Genomic DNA, 20,689 nt, shown 5'->3' with positions numbered 1-20,689 from the left:
TCCACTTCATTTTTCATACCTGCCTAAGCCTATTCAGGGTTATCAGTAAGTACCCCACTATGCGCTGGAAGGATAATTGTCAACCATTTATTATTGATATTAACCATTTAAACAGATTTTACATCAGTCCACAGGTCGATAACTTCCCAAGCAGTCCGTCGTTCAAGCCTCCACTGAGTTTTATTTTTTAATTATGCTGATTTGCCACAGTTAGTAGGGGTGTGCATTTACTATCTTAATCACTAAGAAAATTATGCAAATTAACTTTTGGCATAAACAGAGTACTGTGGAAACAAATAGTCCTATTCACCACAGTGCAAATTTATTGCTCCGGCTAATCCACATCTCTGCTTCCTGGCTGAATGTCAGCATTCAACCATCTTATAGCAATAAAAGCAGCTCTTCTGTACGGCTAAATGTCTCCATCCCGAATTGCCTAAAAAACCTTTTGAAGAATCATGTTAATTTGCTAAAGTAATTTGGGGTAGTTAATATATTTTGATTCCTTACTCAGACAGCAATACTACAATGTGAAAACAGCCATTATCTGGTGAAAATCTAGCGTTTAAATAATAAACAAACTGAAATATTAACCTCACTTGTTGCAGTTCTCTCATAAAAGTCATAATCTTTATCTGATTTAATGTGGCGTTCTTGCTCGTTAAGGGCTTCACTTCATGAAAACATACACACACACACACAAACTAACCCGATGCGACACCTTTAGGCCATGACAAACACTGCAAACTCTTCCTCTGAAGGCTGTTGTTTGGTTGTCGCTGGATTGTCGCTGAATATGATACCCAGTCATATGATCCCCACTAGTGATCCCCACAGTCATCAGGAGGAAATTTGCATCAGTTTGGCACAGAAGTTGATTACTCTTTAAGTAAACATCAAGAAGAAGAAGAACTCCTGAAGAAGACGGTGGCATTGACGTGCCAAAATAGGACCTCCAAGGAGCAATCTAAAAACTGCAGTGGTGCTGGAAGCACTCCAGAGGGGCGCAAATATGTAACCTTGAAGGAGTGCTTCAAGGTGATTTCAAATTTAAATGCAGTGGGGGTTTTTCTTCCTTTTTTAACAATTTTCGATTTCTCACCTTATGTTTGCGTTTCTCCAAAAACTATTAAAACAAATCAGTCAGCCACAGTTTTGTACTTGAGTCTCCAGGCCGTTCTCTAATCTGTCTTCTTCTTCAAATGGCAGTTTGTTTTTTTTATTTGTGCTGCAAAAGATAATCCACTTTGTTTATGCTGAATACATTTGAACACTTCTTTAACAATAAAATATTAATTTCTGCCAACGAGTATCTGTGCAAGAAAAGCAAGATTATGTAGCAAATAACCAATCAAATAGCTATAGGCTAACAGGCAATCAGCCCAAGCCTGGAATAAATTTGCACCATCTGTTTTCTGAGCTAAAGGCTATGTGAATGAAATAGCAGTTCAACTGCTTGAATGATGAAGGATGTAGCGCTTGAAGCTTGAATTATACAAAGCACTAAACATAACATATGTCACCAAGTTTCCCTCCTTTGTGGAGATGCAATATTAAATAACTTTTACACAATATATTTTTTTATTTGAAAAATACCTTTTAAATATAATTAATTACTTAAATCATGTATTTCAAAATTGTGCTTACATACTTAACCAAGTGCTTTGATTCAACTAGCATATTTGCATCAATGGTCCTAAATGAATTTTAAGGTGGGCAGAAGGTATTTTTATATCCACTGTGATGGACGTGATGATGTAAGGAGTGTATTGCATGAAAAAGGGGATTTTCTTTCTTCCCATATTTAAAAATATGCAACTAGTTTAATATTATTTACAATTTAAGTTCATTTAATTGTGCGACAGATTCCTGGGTTGCAGCTTTAGGAGGCAGAAATGCCACGGTGGAAAGTATGAACCGGCCCTCCAGGCAAGACAGAGTTTCAGAGCTGTGAGTTTAGCGATGAAATGCCAGGGAGTGGAAATAGAGTCACCGGGATCCTAAAATACTTTCACACCTGTCAGGCTCAGTCCTCATTGATCTTACTCCACCACGTTCTACCTTCAGGTGCTGGTGTGGGCCTTTTTCGCTGTCATCTTCCTGGCCTCCTACACTGCCAACCTGGCTGCCTTCATGATCCAGGAGGAGTACATTGACACGGTGTCAGGGCTGTCAGATAAGAAGGTATGATATGGATGGATGGATGGATGGATGGATAAGTGATTTACAAACAGGTGAATAGTCATATGATGGACTGAATGGTTAGCAAGAAATTCCACATATTTGATATTGAGAGAATCATGGGTATTTTACCTGATTTAAAACTTACAACACCAAAGTCTCCCAGACTCAGGGTCATCTTTCAAAATAAATACAACCCTGTTTCCAAAAACATGGATTGCTGTGTACAATGAAAAATAAATGAATAGAGAGAGATGCTAACACGTTCTCCGGGTCAAAGGTCATTTTGGGTGGAATAAAGAAGCAGGGAGAAGCCGGAATCTCTTCACTGGGATCACAAATCCAAATTTTAATTCATCTTTGCACATCACAGAGAGTATATCACCCGTCTGTTATCGCCACAGACTAAAAGAAGCTACAGTTCCCTCCCCCTCATACCTTCAGCAAACCAACATCTTTTTGGAATCGGGGTTGTAAATACGATTATGCCACAAATATTGCACTCTCTCATGTCTGCCTTTAAGAGAGCACATCAGAATAGCTTAAGTTAACAGAAGTGGAAAACTGTGTACTTTCCTTTTTTTATTATTTTGATTTTTCCAGCGCAGTTTCACCACAACTCACAAAACTGTGTCCCGCTGCTTTGACACTTTAAAACCTCATCTGTTTTATCAGTCTCTCTCTGCTTCTGAGCTCTTTAGAAAAGTGTAGCACAGGGGCTCTTCTTTGAAAGTGAAGTCTTTGAATCTTTGCAGCTCTTCATCCCGCAGCACGGATCGGCTCCTCTCCCTCATTTCAGCTACCACTCTTTAACTTCCGTCCTTCCTCCTGTCACTTTAATCTCAGCCCACCTCCTCTTCTTCTTCTTGTGCAGTTTCAGCAGCCAGCAGACCAGTACCCACCACTGCGTTTCGGCACGGTGCCAAATGGCAGCACTGAGGAGAACATCCGCTCCAACTATCCCAACATGCACCAGTATATGATTCGCAACAACCAGAAGGGTGTAGAGGAAGCCATTGACAACCTCAAGACTGGGTAAGGATAGAAGAACTATTAGCAACCACTTGGAGTGTGGATTGAGTGTGGATTTGTCATGTGAAATAGAAGAAATTAAAGCCTACGTGTTCGGTTAGATACGAACAGAACAATATTGGAAGTAGATCGGGACTTGGAAGAGCATGAAGTAAAAAATGTCAGATATTGTTACGACCGAACGCAACCACACTCTGCCTGCACTAGACATCTCATTACTACAAATATACTTCTGCTGTCATCCACTCTTTTAAACAGCACCCAGATTCAAGTTAAAGCTGCACATTTTTGACAACAGCACTTACTTTAAACAGATACCGTGCCATCTCCCCTGGTTTTTATATATCTTTTATTTTTAACTTGAGGCGGTGTTGTCGTCCACGCTCGGTTCAATTACAGGAGCCGTTTTTGCCTGACTCACCCTGTTAGCGCATTGATCTGCCTTGCCTCGGGAGCCACAGCAAACTGTTGTAACCTGTGCAGCCCCATCAGGATCATGGCTACTAAATGCAGTTGGAGAAGAGGTGTGGAGGGCTGGAAACTTTTAAATAATACATGCTAGCAGCAACCGCAGTGCGGTGGGAAAATTGCGCCATCTCAGCACTGGCTGACACTCGGGCGCCTCTTGTCTTCAACGGGGGGGGGGAGTTTATTATACGCCTGTGGGACTACAAAGTACACAAAGCACTTTCCATAAAATATACACTCGCTCATTGCGTTTGATGTGGAAGCGGGCGAGGTGGAGGGGAAAGGGGGGAGTGATGCAGATTAGGGTTCAAATGTTTAATGGGACAAGCAAGCACACACACACACACAAGCCAGCAAGTAGCGGGCACAGTCTTTAGTAGATTTGACGTAGCGTGTTATTAAAACACAACGATGCATTCCTTTTTATCATACTCACTTGTCCTTCTTGCCCCTCTTACATTAATTTTCCACCTCTCTCTCTATCTCACTTCAATCAGTCTGTCCGTCGTCTCTTTCATTACACACTGTTTATCTCCCTCTTCCTTATCCTTCCCTCTCATCCTGACATTATAAACAAAGGAAATATCCGTCGAGGCAAAGTGATATGAAGATTTCTGTTTGATTTGCCTGCCATGGCACTGAGCACCACCTCTCCATCTCATCTTTTCTCCTCCTGTGCTTTCCTTTTCTTCTCATGATGATTTTTTTTCTGTCCTTTGACTGGTCTATTCCTCCCTCTCTCATTAACTCCTTGCTCCCAGTTCATCAACTCCTGTGTGCTTCCTTTGCCACCCAATAATAATATCTGAACTTCCCTTTTCTCTCCTTTTGCTGTCAGCCACCTCCTCCCCTCCTGCTTTGTGTACCCTCTTCGTCACCTTTTTTTAAAAAAATCTTCCACCCTTCAACTGAGCGCTTTCCCCCCAGTAACAATTTCGTGGATCTGTGCAGCTCCCTGAGTGTGAATATAAATGAATGTGAAGTAGAAGAGCAGGTGTAGTGACAAATCTATCATCCGCTTCTCAGATGTACATCACCAGTGTGAGCTGAGCTGTTACATTTAATCCATTACTTGATGATGAACTGTTGTAATTCACTTTTGATGTATATCCATTTTGCACTGCTTCTACTCCAGTAGCAGATTTCAAATGATTCATTTTTTCCCTATACTTTAATCTTGAGATTTTTTTTCTTTTTAATTATTACTGTTACTACTGGATCACTGGAGAAGATTCTTCCTGGAGTAATTTATATTTGGTGGTATGTCTCTGCCCTTGCATGTGCACAGATAGAAAGCCTGAGGTGAGAGAGCAGCATGCAGAAACAATCTGGCATCAGTGAGAAGTGATATAACAGTGATCAAATGAGATGTGGCATTAAAAGAAGAAGCTAGGACGGAGCTGGGTTTCAGATGTGCAGAAACCACGGGGAGGCTCGCTGTTATCAGCCGGTCTGTGAGGATTACAGTCTGAGCTTCAGTTCTTGTCTTGCCTGAATTAATGCTAGTCTCAATCTTTTAGATTATTATAACTAAGAATTTCCTCATTTTCCCAAAGAGTGAAACCACAGGCTGTGTAATTATCACACCATATGATGTAGTGTGTGAATTTAGGAAACCCTCCCATGACACCCTGGGAGTTGCAGTTTTGAGAATGGCACTTGGTCAGTTTCTAATTCCTAAGATATGTACAGCTGGATAATGTTGCAAAGAAAAAATGCATATAAATGCAACTGCATCACAGAAAACTCCTTATATCTGCAACATGATTCAGATTTGAACCACATTATCCAAAGTAGCTACAAAACCACTGCTGTAGAAAATGAATTAAAGCTGGTTTGATTGATTGGTAATTTATTTCAACATGTGAACAATATACATTTAGAAGAGAAAAATAAGAGAGAAAAAAAAATACTATACAAAATACATACAAAAAACGTTCTGATTAATTTAGATGTTGAAAGGGAGTGGGAAGAAGTACACACTTATTTAATCCCAAAACTTTGCCATAAATTATCAGTTAATATCTAGTCAGCTTCCTTACTGATATAATTTGTAATAAAAATAGTGAAGAGATTTCTGATATACTATATACTATAATATCACATCACATCATGATTATTATTATTTTTTTTTAAATAGAGCTATTCAGCTGTGGGTAGTGACCGAAAGAACGAGATCGCGGATACAAGCGGCAGAAATGAGCTTCCTCCGAAGGGTGGCTGGCCTCTCCCTTAGAGATAGGGTGAGAAGTTCGGCCATCCGGGAGGGGCTCAGAGTAGAGCCGCTGTTCCTCCACATCGAAAGGAGTCAGCTGAGGTGGTTCGGGCATCTGACAAGGATGCCTCCTGGGCGAGGTGTTCCAGGCATGTCCCACCGGGAGGAGGCCCCGGGGCAATGTTTGGACTTTGCTTTAATTCCATATTCAGACTGTTCCACAGTTTCACTCCATGAACAGAAACACAAAAGTCTTTTCTTATAGTACGTACCTTCCCTGTTTTGAAGTTACAAAAACCCCTTAAATTATAACTTCCTTCTTTCAAAAAAAAAAACCATACTCTGAATATTACCTGGCAGTTCTTTATTTTTTGCTTTGAATAGAATTTGTGCTGTTTGGAATTTCACTAGATCGTCAATTTTCAATATTTCAGACTGCAAAAATAGTGAGTTTGTATGTTCCTATAACCTGCATTGTGGATGATTCGAATTGCTTTTTTTGAAGAGTAAAAAGTGAATGTAATGTGGTTTTATAGTTATTGCCCCAGACCTCTGCACAATAGCTTAAGTATGGTGAAACCAGTGAACAGTATAGAATATGAAGTGATGTTCTGTCAAATACCTGTTTTGCCTTGTTTAGTACTGCAATGCTACGTGATACTTTGGAATGAATATATCTTACGTGAGCTCTATTATTACCCCCAGAAATTTATTTTCACTGACTCTTTCAATATCAACACCATTTATTTGAATCTTTGCATTTGTATTTAAACTACTATTTCCAAATAACATAAGTTTAGATTTATTCAAATCTAATGATACTTTGTTTTTATCAAACCAGAACTTCACTTTAGTTTTTTCATTTGATTGATTGAATATGTGTGATAACAGATCGTTTTTCACACACATCACCAATGAAACACCTTCCTCTACCTTCTGCCAGGCGCAGTAGGCTGTTATTCATTGTAATAAATGTAAAAGTATCTTTATTTTAAACCGTTATCTTCTCCTGAACATTACCAACTACCTTTTGAGCTTAAAAAGAAATCAAAGACCTTACAACGTAACAAAGGAAACGTCCGAAAGATGCTTTTACTGCTGTTTTAACCTAGAAACACACCTCGGGTCGCTGCTGTTCAGCAGGGTGAAATTACCACCACTAAGAGGTGCTGCTAGGGACTGATAACAACATATAATGGGCATTTGATGGGCTGATAAGATTTGAAACAGGTGGGTATGACTAATGCAGTCCAACAGCTTTGATAACAGCCTTTACATAACACATTTACAGACTGATCTGCCGTAAGATGAATTTCCTAGTTAGCTTTAAATATCATCATTCACAGTGATTTATGGTTTATTTCTTTTTCAGTTAGATTAAATGTTGTCGCAATATACTAAGCCTTACCCAGTCATGTGGTGACTTTGAAAGAAACAAGGCTTTTGTAAACTTCCTGAACATTTATGTAAAAAAACTGCATTTTTTTGAGTAGCTGCAGTCAGAAATTACAACAACTGTTTGAATTTTTCCTTCTGAGCAAAAGTGAATTTCACATCCTTTGCTTAAATTACCCCCTCCCCTGTCGCTGCATTCAATTATGCTCTATTCAAGCTATTGTAGGAGGAGAATTGGCATCTCTTCCTCCATTTATGAATGTTTCACTGTGTGATTGTTGAAAGTTGGTGAAAAGCTGTTTAGAAAGAGCCCTCTGTTTGCTGATGTCTTTGTAGGGACATTGTCTCACTGCTGGTTTGTCCATCATATCTTGTCATTTTGTTCTCTAGTTGCTTTTGTCATTTAGATCCAGGTCAGTGATTTCCATTGCTTTGTTGTAATTTTCCTCCTTCATTTCTCCCCTGCAGAAAACTAGATGCCTTCATTTATGATGCTGCAGTGTTGAACTACATGGCCAGGAAGGACGAGGGCTGCAAGGTAGGAAATGCATCTGTGCACAGTGATTTCACACCTCTGCACAGTGACACTTTCGTGCATACGGGCAACCATTGCTCAAGTTTCTTTGTCCTATTACCATGTGCAAAAAAACAAAACAAAAAACATAACAAGCATGCTAAATGAGCACTTGTACAAGATGTACATCTGCATTAAATAAATCAAACACACCCAATGCATTTATATTTCCCCCTTGCGGCCTGTAGCTAGTTAATATTGTCATTTCTGGTTGGCACTGGTGTTGATTTATTTATAAGTTTGAGTTTGATACGGCTCCCACAGCAAGAATGAAAATCCTTCCTGGTGATCATTTATAATAAGGTCTGTGGGAGGCCTGAGCTCCCAGCAGCCTCATACAACAGCCACTGCTGCAGTAATTATTACAACTGATGTGGATCTATATTAATTCCTCCACTGAAACAATATCCCACACTCTGGGATGTCGATATTAGAGCTCAGCCAACTGAATTTATGTGACCGTGACAGTACACAAAGAAATTACAGTTAAAATGAAACTAATTTATCTTTTGCTCATTGCCATCTGCGTCTTCATATCTGGCTCTCTGTGAATTAATGTGTTTGTGTGTATACGTGGATTTATGGACCTTTATGTGTTTAATTCAAAAAGGTTATGACCATCGGCTCTGGTAAGGTGTTTGCCACTACGGGTTACGGTATTGCACTGCACAAGAATTCCCGCTGGAAACGCCCACTGGACCTGGCTCTGCTGCAGTTAGTTGGAGATGGTAAGTTAAAAAGGGACCAGAAAGCAACACGTAAGATGCGCTAGCAGGAAGGACGAAGGAGAGAACAAGAAGCACATAGTTAATGCTCATCTTACCAACTTGAAAACCCCAATAAGTAATAATAAAAGTTAATTAAATAATTAATGTCATCTAAAAAGAAAAAAATAGCATAAAGCCAATCACAACCTGGTTGTGTCCTTCGCCTGCTCCGGGGCCTCCTCTTGACAGGAGGAGCCCAAAACACCTCACCTAGAAGTTGCCCAGGAAGCATCCTAGTCAGATGCCGGTACCACCTCCGGTGGCTCCTTTCAGCGTGGAGGCATAGCGGCTCCATTCTGAGTCCATTCCAAATCACCATCTCATCACGTATCGCTAAAGGAGTCCAGACACACTTCAGAGGAAGCCCAGTTCTGCTTGTATCCACGATACCTTTACCACAAATAAAGTTAGGAAAGTAGATCAACCTATAAACAGAGTCATCTATTTCTTGACCACAACAGACCGGTAAAGAGTCCACATTACTGCAGATGCCACTTCAGTATGTTTGTCAATCTCTCCCTCTCACTCATGAACAAACTTAAACTCCTCTATCCGTTTCCAGCTGGGAACCATGGCCTCAGACTTGGAGGAGCTAATTGTCTCCCAGTGCAAGCTGGACGAAATGACTCAATGAAGTCATGATCTCCAGAACAGAACCTGAAATCTGAGACCATTGAACTGATACCCCCACCCACTGGGTGTGCCTGGACATTCTGTCCATAAATATTTTAAGCAGAATTGATGACAAAGGGACGGCCTGCCTGCCCAGTCTGACTTTTGTCTGCTGATACGAACCAAGCTCTCACTAGGGTTGTTTCAGAAAGAGCTAAAAGCGACTGAAGCTAGTCAGACACTTCAGGCACTGATAACACCCAATTTGCCTCATGCTTTGCTCCTGTTGGCCTGTAACAGGAGGAGGAACAGTTACTACCTTGCTGTCTATATTTCAGGAGCAAAGGTAATACTTTTGTCAAGTAGGTCTTCCAGCTGAGCATTAGACAGTCACATCAGGAGGTAGAGTTTTCCTGTCTCCTAGGAGAGTCATTGCTGCTCAGACTGGGGCTCTTTTTATATACAGCATGAGCATCACATGCCCCAGCTCTCAGGTGCATTTAATCCAGTCACATTCCCAACATTTGGATTACTGGGAAGTTCCTCATGTATATGATGAAGGTAATACTTTTTTTAAATGATTGACAGAGTTTTATTATTGTCACGTTATGTTGTATTTTACTTTAATTTTAGACTCATAGAATATATTAATTGAACAGATAGTTTAATTTATTAAAACTGTGTAGGGAGAAGTGGATCCTTCAGACCGGGATCCTCTGAGACCCCAAACCATTGTTCCTAAAAAAAAAGCACCAAATTAAAGTATGAACAGAAAATAGTAATGTCAAATCATTAGCAACAACATGACAAAGTCATAAAATATTGAAATGTAAAAAAAGTTCTGTGAGATCTTTGAGAGGTCTGTTCAACAAACAATGGTTAAAGGAGACCGATCACACCTTGGATTTGTATTTAAACTACTATTTCCTGGATTCTCATGCTAAACAGGGCCAAACTTTTAAGTAATGAGGTCAGTGTATCTATATGGTATAAGTAGCTGAAATGGCAGTGAATCAAAATCTACTCTAAACTCTGTGTTTCAGCCAGTTTTTGTTCCACTCTTGGCTCTGTATGATGTTAGTTCTTACTAAGAGCATGGAGGTCCCAGTCATCTGCTGTTGAAATCTTCTGTTGAGCAGAGCTAACTCATCAGACAACTGGATTAAACATACAGTCTCCTCAAAGCTAAACAGTGGATTTCAGTCAGTGGATATTTTATATATATACCTAATAAGGATTATGCTGAGCTACATGTCATGCAAAGCTACTCTGTTACAGCTCAGTTAGCTTATTAAGTTACTTGATTTCGATCGCCATTGTTGGTCGCCATTTTCTTTGCACTCCCACCGCATTTCATGTAATCTCCTTACTGCCCACCAGCAAACAGCACATTCAAAGGAAGAGTAGTCACATGTCCAAAACATTTATTACATTCATGTCTGTATTCATGACTGCAGTACTGAGGACTATATTAATTTTCCTTTTTAAATGATCCTTTCATTAATGCGTCCTAATTACTGTGCTAATTACTACAGAAGTAAAAGGTAATTCTGATACGCTACTTATGCCGTTTGTCCCTCTTACACCATAACCGCTCCACAAACCAAGACATGTCAAAAGCTTTGATTGAGAATTACTAAGGAATCTGCTCATTAGACCCCAAAATATGGAGTTAGCACCCAAGGTCACCAAGTTATGCGCCTCTGTAAACAAAATCAAAAACCTTGCAGAATCTAAACATGCTGTTCAACCTCACTGACATGGGTCGATTGGGAAGGTGGCAACACTTTTAGTGAAAATGCAGCTAAAACTTACATTTTTAGGGTAACAGCAGGTTGACCAGGAGTCCTCTTTATGAAGATTATCCAAGTTTTATACATTTTAAAAATGGCTGGGTCATGATGTTCAGGAAGAGCGTGTACTGGAGAAAAAGGTTTTATTTATTTATTTATTTTTTTTAATGTTTCTAGTTCTTTAATTCCACTGCAAATGAATAATGATCAAAAAGTTTACACAGGTTTTGTGGTGATGGTTGAGTGTTATAGGAGGATAAAGTTTAAAGCTGGGGGTGAGGAAGAGAAAAGAGGGATGTGGATGGAGAAAGGTGTGATAGGTGAGGGTCAGTAGAGAAATTAAAGAGGTGGTGGTTGTGAGAGAGAGGAAGATCAATAGAGAAGGTCAGAGGGAGGAGGAGCAGAGAGGAAGAGGGAGGGTCGTGTGATCTCTGCTAAAGCTGTCAGATAACACGTACACACACTTGCACACACACATTTCTCTTTTTCTGGTTCATACACTCAGTAACACTTCCCATATTCTCTGTCTGACCTGATTATACACAAATACACATACTGCACAGCAGACTTCAGACAGACTTCACTCCTCTAAATATTTTACCCTCAAAGTTATTGTTTGGTTTGTTGCATACACATTTTGCCTGTTTTTTTTCCCATCCTCTGACTTATAGTCTGATAGTAATTTCAGCCTCTTTGCATTTTCTTAGGTCTCTGTTGAATTTCAAGACTTCAGTTTTTGATTGTGTTGCTCATGATGACGTAAAAAGATCACAGAAACTGGATTTAAACACAGCTCTTCTCAGACTTTGTTCATGCTGCTATGACGATATCACATTTGGTGATCATGAACATTTCCAAGAACTCTGGCTATTTATGTGTTAATCACATTTTTATTTACATATTTGTCATTAGTAGCTCAGTAATGGCAAAGCGTCCAAAGAAGATTGATGAGTGGATCTGTTCAGCACAGAAAGAAACAGGAGACACAAGAGGTTTGGAAAAAAACACAGATCTGAGGAGCAGTGAAGGAGCTCAAAGCGCTCATTGGTACTACAGAGTACATTTAAACAGTGGTAATGTTAACCAGCCTGTTTCTCATTGTTTCAGTCCTGGTCTCTTAGCATGCAGCTGAAATACTGAATACTTGAACCTCTGGGTTGTTTGTTTTAAATAGTCTCCAATAAAGTTACAGCAAATCCTGCAGACAAGTGAACATGATCTGTGGCACCAATTCAACATGATGACACTGAAAACAAGAGAAGGTTCATAGAATTTTGTGGATTACAGCCAAAGGAAAACATGAGATAAATCTACATTTCCAGCTGTATTTGAACATCCATCCGTCTTTCACTTATCCAAGTTTAGGGTTCAGGGAGGCAGGAGTCTATTTCAGCGGCTTGCTGTCTTGTCAGAGGTCAGGAGGTACAGTGAGGAAGAGCCTGGACAGGTCACCAGTCTGTCGCAGTCACATTCGAACTTTCAAACTTTCCAAGTGTGACAAAATAAGAAACACGTACTAAATAAGTAGATACCCAGCTTTGGTCTTTTCTGATCATTTCTGGCAGCAGAGGTCGTTTTTATGAAAGCATTTGTCAAGTTTCTGCTGTGCCTATTTCTAACCAGATGAAATGTTCTGTTATTTTTCCTTTATGCGTCAGCACTGATTCTGAATACAAATGTATTAAAACTGAACTATGAGAAAAAAGAATATCAGGAATGAATTTGTACCCAATGAACTACAAGGACTACAACATTCATTCAGATGAATTCTGGTGTTAGATATTTGTAGACTATGTTTCAAAAACATAGTTTAATATATTTTATAGAACCTGTAGGCTGTTGTCAGCTGGGCCAAAGACTTCCTGTTCAATGTACGAAGGAATTCAGTTATGCATTTAAAATTTTACACCTTTCAAAGCCTTAATTTGAAATACCGAAGGAAAACAGATGTTGTAAGGGATTTTTAAGGAGCATACAATTCTGCTGGTTCATAGAAAATTATAAATAACAATGCAAAAAAAAAAAAATGTTTAGACCACAGAGAGAAGGGATGAACGCAGGTCTGGAGTCTGTGTGTGTGAGAGTCGAGAGGGACACAGCAGGAAGATCTTGACAGCCTGGTGGACGAAGCTGGATGGAAATTAGCTCCTAAACATTGTCAGATCCTGCCTGGATCTATGCAGTGTTATGATGTAACAAAAAATGCTTAAAGTTATCCAGTAAATGTCAGTATATTAATTAAACCATGTGACAATGCCAATAACCCCTAAACCACTGACAAACAGGAAAGTTGGAAAAGTCACAAAGACGATTAGCACACACATATCTGACAACAAAAGACATAAAATAAAACTATCCTTTAAAAACCAACGCCACACACATTCTTACTGGCTGTCCTTTCTCATACCAAAAATATTTGATATATTTATATACAAATATCTGATTACATGGCTTATAAGTCTTATCTGCAAAGCTGACATATGATTGGTTCCTATAGTATTTTATAGTGAAAAGCTAGAAAAGCCAAATTGAGCAGATGTCATTAAAATGCATCGGCCTTTAGGTAAAGTGGATTCCTCCTGATCTGAACAGATAATAGAGAGTAGAAGAAGTGGATAAAAATCTGAAAAGCACACCTGCATAAATAGGTAATGATGTTATTTATCCAGGGCTGTGAATAACATCCACGTTCTGTGTAATAATCCCAATTTGATTAAAAAACAATAATTGTGTGAACAGCACTAGAGGACGACCTCAAACTGCATTTCACATATTTGGCTAATTGTGATAATTGCGCTCTTTAAAATCTCAACACCGAGCTACAGCAGTTTCATAACCAACCCCAAAGACATGACATGAATTCATCATGCACTGCACAAGCAGCGTGGCCCTTTAAGAGTCCTATAATGTTTCCTAGCAATGCATCTCTTTGTTAGAGTGCTGTCGTTTCCTTTCTTAGCACATGACTGGTCAGTCACCAAATTGCCTACTCTGGGGAGCAATTTAGCCTCTTCGCAATTAGAGAGAGCGAGAGGCAGGTGGAAAATGCCTCAGTGGCAGCGGTGACAGCAGCTCCCAGGGGAAGAGAACACTGGAGGCTGATGGTATGTGATACAAAATGTTCAAACAGAGATGTGTGAGTTTGTCCTTAAAATGAGATGTCTAGCTGTTTGGTTGGATGACAACCACGACTGCAAAGCTGGCGATGTAGAAAAAATAGAAGAAATTATTTTTAAACGCTGGGTCCTTAAACTTTTTAACATATTATTAAAAAGTTCAAGTTTCTTCTACTTTTGTTGTTTGTTTCCGGCTTCTGAGAGGATTTTAGTTCCCATTTGGTACCAATGTAGTATTGAGAAGTCATGTTTGATCAGGATTTGGTTGCATGCAGGTAAGCTAAAGCTAAAATCTAAACAATTTTGTTATTTAACACCTTTTTTAAATATTTTATGTGCATTTCTAAATAACAACTGTAGACAGAACAGGAAGTCTTAGCCTTAGACCCTTGTTGCAGCTCTGAAATACTGACTGATCAGTTCCCTCATCAATCTTCGTTGTGGGAACACGGGCAATTTCCCTACGAGTCTTGTAAACATTCTTGAACTAGCCTTCCTCAATTCAATCATTTATCGATTCCCTGATAAAGAATCGTGTCTTCTTTTAGCTACCATCTGTTACAGCAGCTACCACCTGTTGAACTCTGATTTTGTCGTGCTGCTGACCCTCATTTGCTAAAGTATAAAGAGGAAAATTCAAAACACAGCAGATGCACAGCAATACTTTTGATAAAGAAAACTGTTTGAAGATGAGGCATCTGTGTGTCAGGTCCCACGTGGCTGCAATGTATTTCCAAGAAATAAACGATGCCGAAAAGGACAGAGATCCAGGAATGTGCACTGTTAGAAATGCTGATGTTGCACCTGAGCTCAAATCCCACAGTAGCATGCATCCAAGGTTCGCCTCCATTCCACTTCCCCTTTGTGTCACTCACAGTGATTCATGCTGACTGAGCAAAGCCAATAAAAACACCTCACACACAAAAGAATGATAACAGGATGTGAATATGAACAGCTTTTGGCACTAAGGGTGGAACAAACTAGAGCAACACAGCTCACCCTGGGGAAATTGATTTCATTTTTTCTTGATGTTCTTTTTTTTTTTGTATAAATGGCTTTGAGTCTTCAGAGACCCAGATGTTGATTTTCATTTTATAGATTCAGAACAGAGCCACAGATTTTTCTCTGAACCTGCAATTTTGTTTATAATCCTTTGTTTACTTTGCACAGCTGAACCAAAGCTGCAGATTGTTTGTGATCAGCATTTAAACATAAATGAATTAATGAACAAAGCACTAAAAATGGCAGAAAACGAATCCTAATCCCCGAAACAATACATTTTTATCTGTATAGAATTTTACCATCTTAAACTCAGCAAAGACATTTGATGCTGCTTTTTCCAGCGTACACTTTCATGTATACATGAAGAAAGTCTGAGGACAAAATGTGTACACTTAGCTGTTATTACACCAAGTGTCTTGCAGAAGTACCTTTAGGGGGGAAAAGGATCGGTTTAAGAGATCAATTAGACTTGACGACCTCCTCCACCCGATTCCCATCACTCTCGCCCAAAAAAACAGCCTTTGCCTCTCCATGTCCCAGTTCTTATTTGTACTTTTACATTTTGGCTGATGTCTGAACAAAGCAATTTCTTTCTGTGATGGAGGAACTGTATCTCCTATTTACTTCTGTCACTCACACGAAGCAGTTACAGTAACTTCAAATGATTTGCTTTTTTCCCAGCAGAGTTCTCTTTCGGTTATTTATATGCTAAATATTGCTGCTGTCCACAGTGTTACAAATAAAACTTAATCCAATCCAAATATTACTGATATCACATTAAATGTGATCCAAAATTGAAGAGACCAGGCCAAATGAACTATATGATCAAGCAGACTTGTTAACAAAAAACACTTGACTTCCTCTTTTAATAATTTCCAATATGCCCAAATCTGTCTTGGAAAAAATGGCTTTTAATCAGTATTGTATAAGGGAAATGATCACATGTTGGTGATTAAAGCTCTTTTTGTGAAGAATGGACGCCATGATCTCCATTTTTGCAGATCATCTGGTCAGTCAGGGTGCTTCTCCCCAGTTTTGGGGATTTTGAATGAAACTTTACACTTTTACTTGAAAAGGTTAGCAAATTATTGTTATTACACAATGACAGCATTAGCATTGATTTGGAAAAAGAAGTCTAGAGAAACTGAAAGCCAAACCGATATAGTTTTCCTGGCCTAAGCTCATGAAGAAAGGGAAGCATTTCTTCAGTGGTTTATAAAGAAATGATCAAAACTTATATTTGTGCTTCTCGTTTGTCACCTCTGTGCTTATGTGTGTTTAAGAGCCAACTAAACGTTATAGAGTGTGTCCACGTTTATGCTATTTATAGTTTTTATGCACACACAAACTTGGAATTGATCATATACACAGTTTTATATATTTGACTGCTTTAGAAGACATTGTAGGTGAAGTATAAAACTGCCCCAGGTCATAATACAATGTTCTTAATGCTATTTCTGCACAGATTGGATAAAGGGGATATTTATTATGCCCCTGAGAGGATTAAAGAATAAAGGAGCTTAATTCCTCACTGCACACCAACATAAAGCCATTGATGTTATAGAGGCACAGGTTAGAATATTAAGGAGTAGCATAAATTGAATTGTTCCCAAATCACAACAAAACTGCCAAAAATCAGCAGAATGAAACACAGATTCTATTTTATGGTCTGTCTTGGTTTGCACGCCTGCTCCTTTCATTTGTTGAGACGATTCTCCATCTTCACTCCGTGGCATTTTCCTCCTCAGCGCAGGTAAAGGAGGAAATTCTGCCTGTCTGTCAGCTCTTTGTAGGGAAGATTTCTCCGAAAGAGCAGCTTTATGCAGCCATGATTAACGTATTTACAGGGAGATAAAGGGAGCGAGGCAGAGAGCCGGGCAGAGGGAGAGAAATCAACTGAACATTCATTGAAACTTGATAAATTAGATTATGGGAGGGAGCCATACGCAGAATGAACATGCGTATTAGCCTTTATTGTGAGGATTTGCGCAGGAAGTGGGGTGAGAGGAAGAAGGGTCAATCGAGTTGAGCTCAGTTTAATTCAGCTGTCAGAGAACATTTGAATTCCTCCACGACTGTTGGCGAAGTGAAACGTGGCACACAATCCCCTCACGCTTGACCCAGATTTATTTTATTTTTTCTTTCAGATTTGATGTTTTAGTCAACACAGCGGAGACTAATCCATGTGGCAGGGCTTTATGGAAAGGTTTTCAGACAAGGTTAATTAACCCACAGGTCGATTAATATTGTAACAGTGAGGATTGGGAATTGGAACCTCCACATTCCAAGTGTATTTTCAAAACAGTGTGTGTGTGCTAGATTTAAAAGACCTCTGCACCCTGGTCACGCACATCTGTCTGCATGTGTGTGTGTGCATGGGAGGGAAAAGCATGATTTCTTCCCCGCTGCCTCCGTCTTTTTGATTAATGCATTAATAGCTAGCACTAAGACTCCCATTACACTGGAGCTCAAAGTGTGTATCACATGAGTGTGCACGTTTTTGATAGTTTGAACAGGAAGAGTAATGTTTGTGTGCATTTCCCCCTTTCATCTCCCATGTGCTATCGCATCGCTCTGCCCTCGGTGTAGACACCAGGCCATTTCACAGCCCGCTTCAAAGGGCTCCTGTCTCTTGCAGTCACTGTCTCTAATTCCCAATTTCCCTTTTCGATCTCATAACTTTTGCTGCAAATCTTTTCCTAAATCCTTTAAATCTTTTTCTTGCTCCCTTTCCCTATTTCCTGAGCCTGTTCTTGGTGTTCGTGCATATTTTGCATTCATGTGCTTGCGTATTATACCAACTGTAGTACAACTTAAGTATACAGGTTTGTTGACTAGCTGTTTGTAAGATGTTCTATAGCATGTCAAATTTACATTGTGGTGATTAAAATCCCTTCTATCCTGCATTACATAAATATACAGATGTGCTCCAAAGTTTACTTGCACTCATCATGGGTGCAGATTTTCTCTAATCCAACATTATAAACACAGGGTCAAATATATACATGTACATCTCAGCGTTCTTAGTTTTCTTGTGTTGTTTTATTTTGTTAGTTCATTATTTATTTTATGGTTCCTAGGTTGTTCAGTTTCGTTTATTAGATTCCCCCGTGTGTCTCTGCCCTCTGTGTCTCCCTGTGTGTCTGTGTTTATATTGGGGTGTGAGTTCTTGTGCCTTGTTTCCCTTCGTGTTACGTTTTCCATCCTTCCTCAGCGCGTCATGTCTGTGCTCTCCCTTGTGTTCCCTCGCTCCCTCGTCTGCCTCTCCTCCACTCCCACATCATGATTCCCATTTTATTGCGAAGGTCACGCGTTTGCATGTTCATTCTGTTCAGTCCAGCTTCCCCTGTCTTATTATGGTTATTCCTGTCAGCTGTGTTCCAGAGAATACACTAATTAAGAATAGCACAATATACTGTATAGAGGCATATATATACATAAAAGTCACTATTAATAAATAGCTGAAATAGAACATGTGCAAGAAGGGTGTAGCTGTAGCAGTAAACAGTGTGTTAAGTGGATGAGTTGTACAGGGAGCCACAGGCAGGAATGATTTCTTGTGTCATTCAGTGGTGCTTTTCGGTAATCTCAGTCTCTCACTGAACGAGCTCCTGTGACTGACCAGCATGTCATGGAGTGGGTGAGAGGTGTTATCCAACATTGTCTTTATCTTGGACAACATCCGCCTCTCCGACACCACCTTGAGGGAGTCCAGCTCCATCCCCACAACATTGCTGGCCTTACGAATCAGTTTATCGAGTCTGTTGGCATCTGCGACCCTCAGCCTGCTCCCCCAGCATGCAACAGCATAGAGGATCGCACTGGCCACAACAGACTCATAGAAAATCCTCAGCATTTTCTGGCAGATGTTGAAGGACCTCAGTCGCCTAAAAAAATAGAGACGACTCTGGCCCTTCCTGTAAAGTGCTGTGGTGTTTTTAGCCCAGTCCAGTTTATTGTCAATGTGTACTCCAAGGTATTTATAGTCCTCCACAATGTCAACACTGACCCCCTGAATTGAAACAGGGGTCAAGTGTTTCCTGGTCTTCCTGAAGTCCACGATCAGTTCCTTGGTCTTTGCCACGTTGAGCTGCAGATGATTCTGCTCACACCACGTGACAAAGGAGTCGACCACAGCCCGGTACTCTGTCTCATCATCCCTGCTGATGCATCCAACCACCGCAGAGTCATCAGAAAACTTCTGAAGATGGCATGTCTCTGTGCAGTGGCTGAAGTCTGTGGTGTAGAGGGTGAAGAGGAAGGGGGAGAGGACAGTCCCCTGTGGTGCCCCTGTGTTGCTGATCACCTTGTCAGACACACACTGTGGGAGACGTACATATTGTGGTCTTCCTGTCAGGTAATCAACAATCCAGGACACCAGAGAAGCATCCACCTGCATCGCTGCTAACTTATCACCCAGGAGGGTCGGCCTGATGGTGTTGAAAGCACTGGAAAAGTCAAAAAACATGACCCTCACAGTGCTTGCCGGCTGGTCCAGATGGGTGTAGACACGATTGAGCAGGTAGATGATGGCGTCCTCAGTTCCGAGACGAGGCTGATAAGCGAACTGAAGGGGATCCAGGTGTGGTCTTACTATGGGTCGCAGCTGGTCCAGGATGAGCCTTTCCAGGGTCTTCATGATGTGGGAGGTCAATGCCACGGGCCTGTAATCCTGGGGGCCACTGGGACGTGGCGTCTTTGGTATGGAGTCGGTGCAGAAAGTTATGTAGCCTGTGATACACTCAGTAAGCCCATTGATGTCCTTGGCGTGAGGCTCACAGAGTGTTTCCCAGTCGGTCACCTCGAAACAGCCCTGTAGTTCTGCTAAGGCCTCCTCTGACCACCTCCTAATGCTCCTCATGGTCACAGGTTACCTCCTCACAATTGGCACATAGCGGGGGGTGAGGTGAATCAGGTTATGATCTGACCTACCAAGTGGGGGAAGGGAGGAGGAGCTGTATGCATCCTTGACGTTAGCATACAGTAGGTCTAAAATTTTCTCTCCCCTGGTGGGACAGTCCACATATTGTTTGAATGTTGGTAGTGTATTGTCCAGTGATACATGGTTGAAGTCACCCGAGATCACAATAAAGGCACTCGGGTGCTGAGTCTGTAACCGAGCTATGGCAGAGTGGATAGTGTCACATGCAGCTGTGGGGTTAGCAGAGGGAGGAACATAAACAGCCACCAAGATGACATGAGAGAATTCCCTGGGTAAACAATACGGCCTGAGTCCAACAGCACACAGTTCAGTGTCAGGGCAACAAATCCTTTCTTTGATTGTTATGTTGGCAGGGTTACACCACCGGTTGTTAACTAAAACAGCAAGCCCACCTCCTTTCCGCTTACCGCTAGCGATGCTGTCCCTGTCCGCCCGAACAGTGTGGAAGCCTTCCACCGAAGCATTCTCGTCGGGAATGTCCTGGTGCATCCATGATTCAGTGAAACACATCAGGCTACACTCTCGGTATTCCCTCTGACTCCGTACCAGTGCTGAGAGCTCGTCGATTTTATTCGATAACGATCACACATTT

At 40.5% G+C, this 20,689-nt stretch overlaps 1 protein-coding gene across 1 annotated transcript in view; it reads left to right on the top strand.

Annotated features, from left to right (window-relative positions):
* The window catches only part of grin2da (glutamate receptor, ionotropic, N-methyl D-aspartate 2D, a), a 145,451-nt gene that overhangs the window by 112,376 nt on the left and 12,386 nt on the right, over window positions 1–20,689 (top strand). Inside the window, exons 12-15 of the mRNA XM_085346875.1 lie at window positions 2,068–2,184; window positions 3,056–3,216; window positions 7,760–7,829; window positions 8,476–8,593. Of these exons, the coding sequence (XP_085203001.1) occupies window positions 2,068–2,184; window positions 3,056–3,216; window positions 7,760–7,829; window positions 8,476–8,593 (466 nt within the window). The remainder of the gene's footprint in view (window positions 1–2,067; window positions 2,185–3,055; window positions 3,217–7,759; window positions 7,830–8,475; window positions 8,594–20,689) is intronic.

Source organism: Diplotaxodon limnothrissa, linkage group LG22 (genome assembly GCF_057381915.1).
Source record: "Diplotaxodon limnothrissa isolate DT_005_m linkage group LG22, D_limnothrissa_male_GT1.1, whole genome shotgun sequence".
NCBI lineage: Eukaryota > Metazoa > Chordata > Actinopteri > Cichliformes > Cichlidae > Diplotaxodon > Diplotaxodon limnothrissa.
This window is presented reverse-complemented; position numbering and strand designations above follow the sequence as displayed.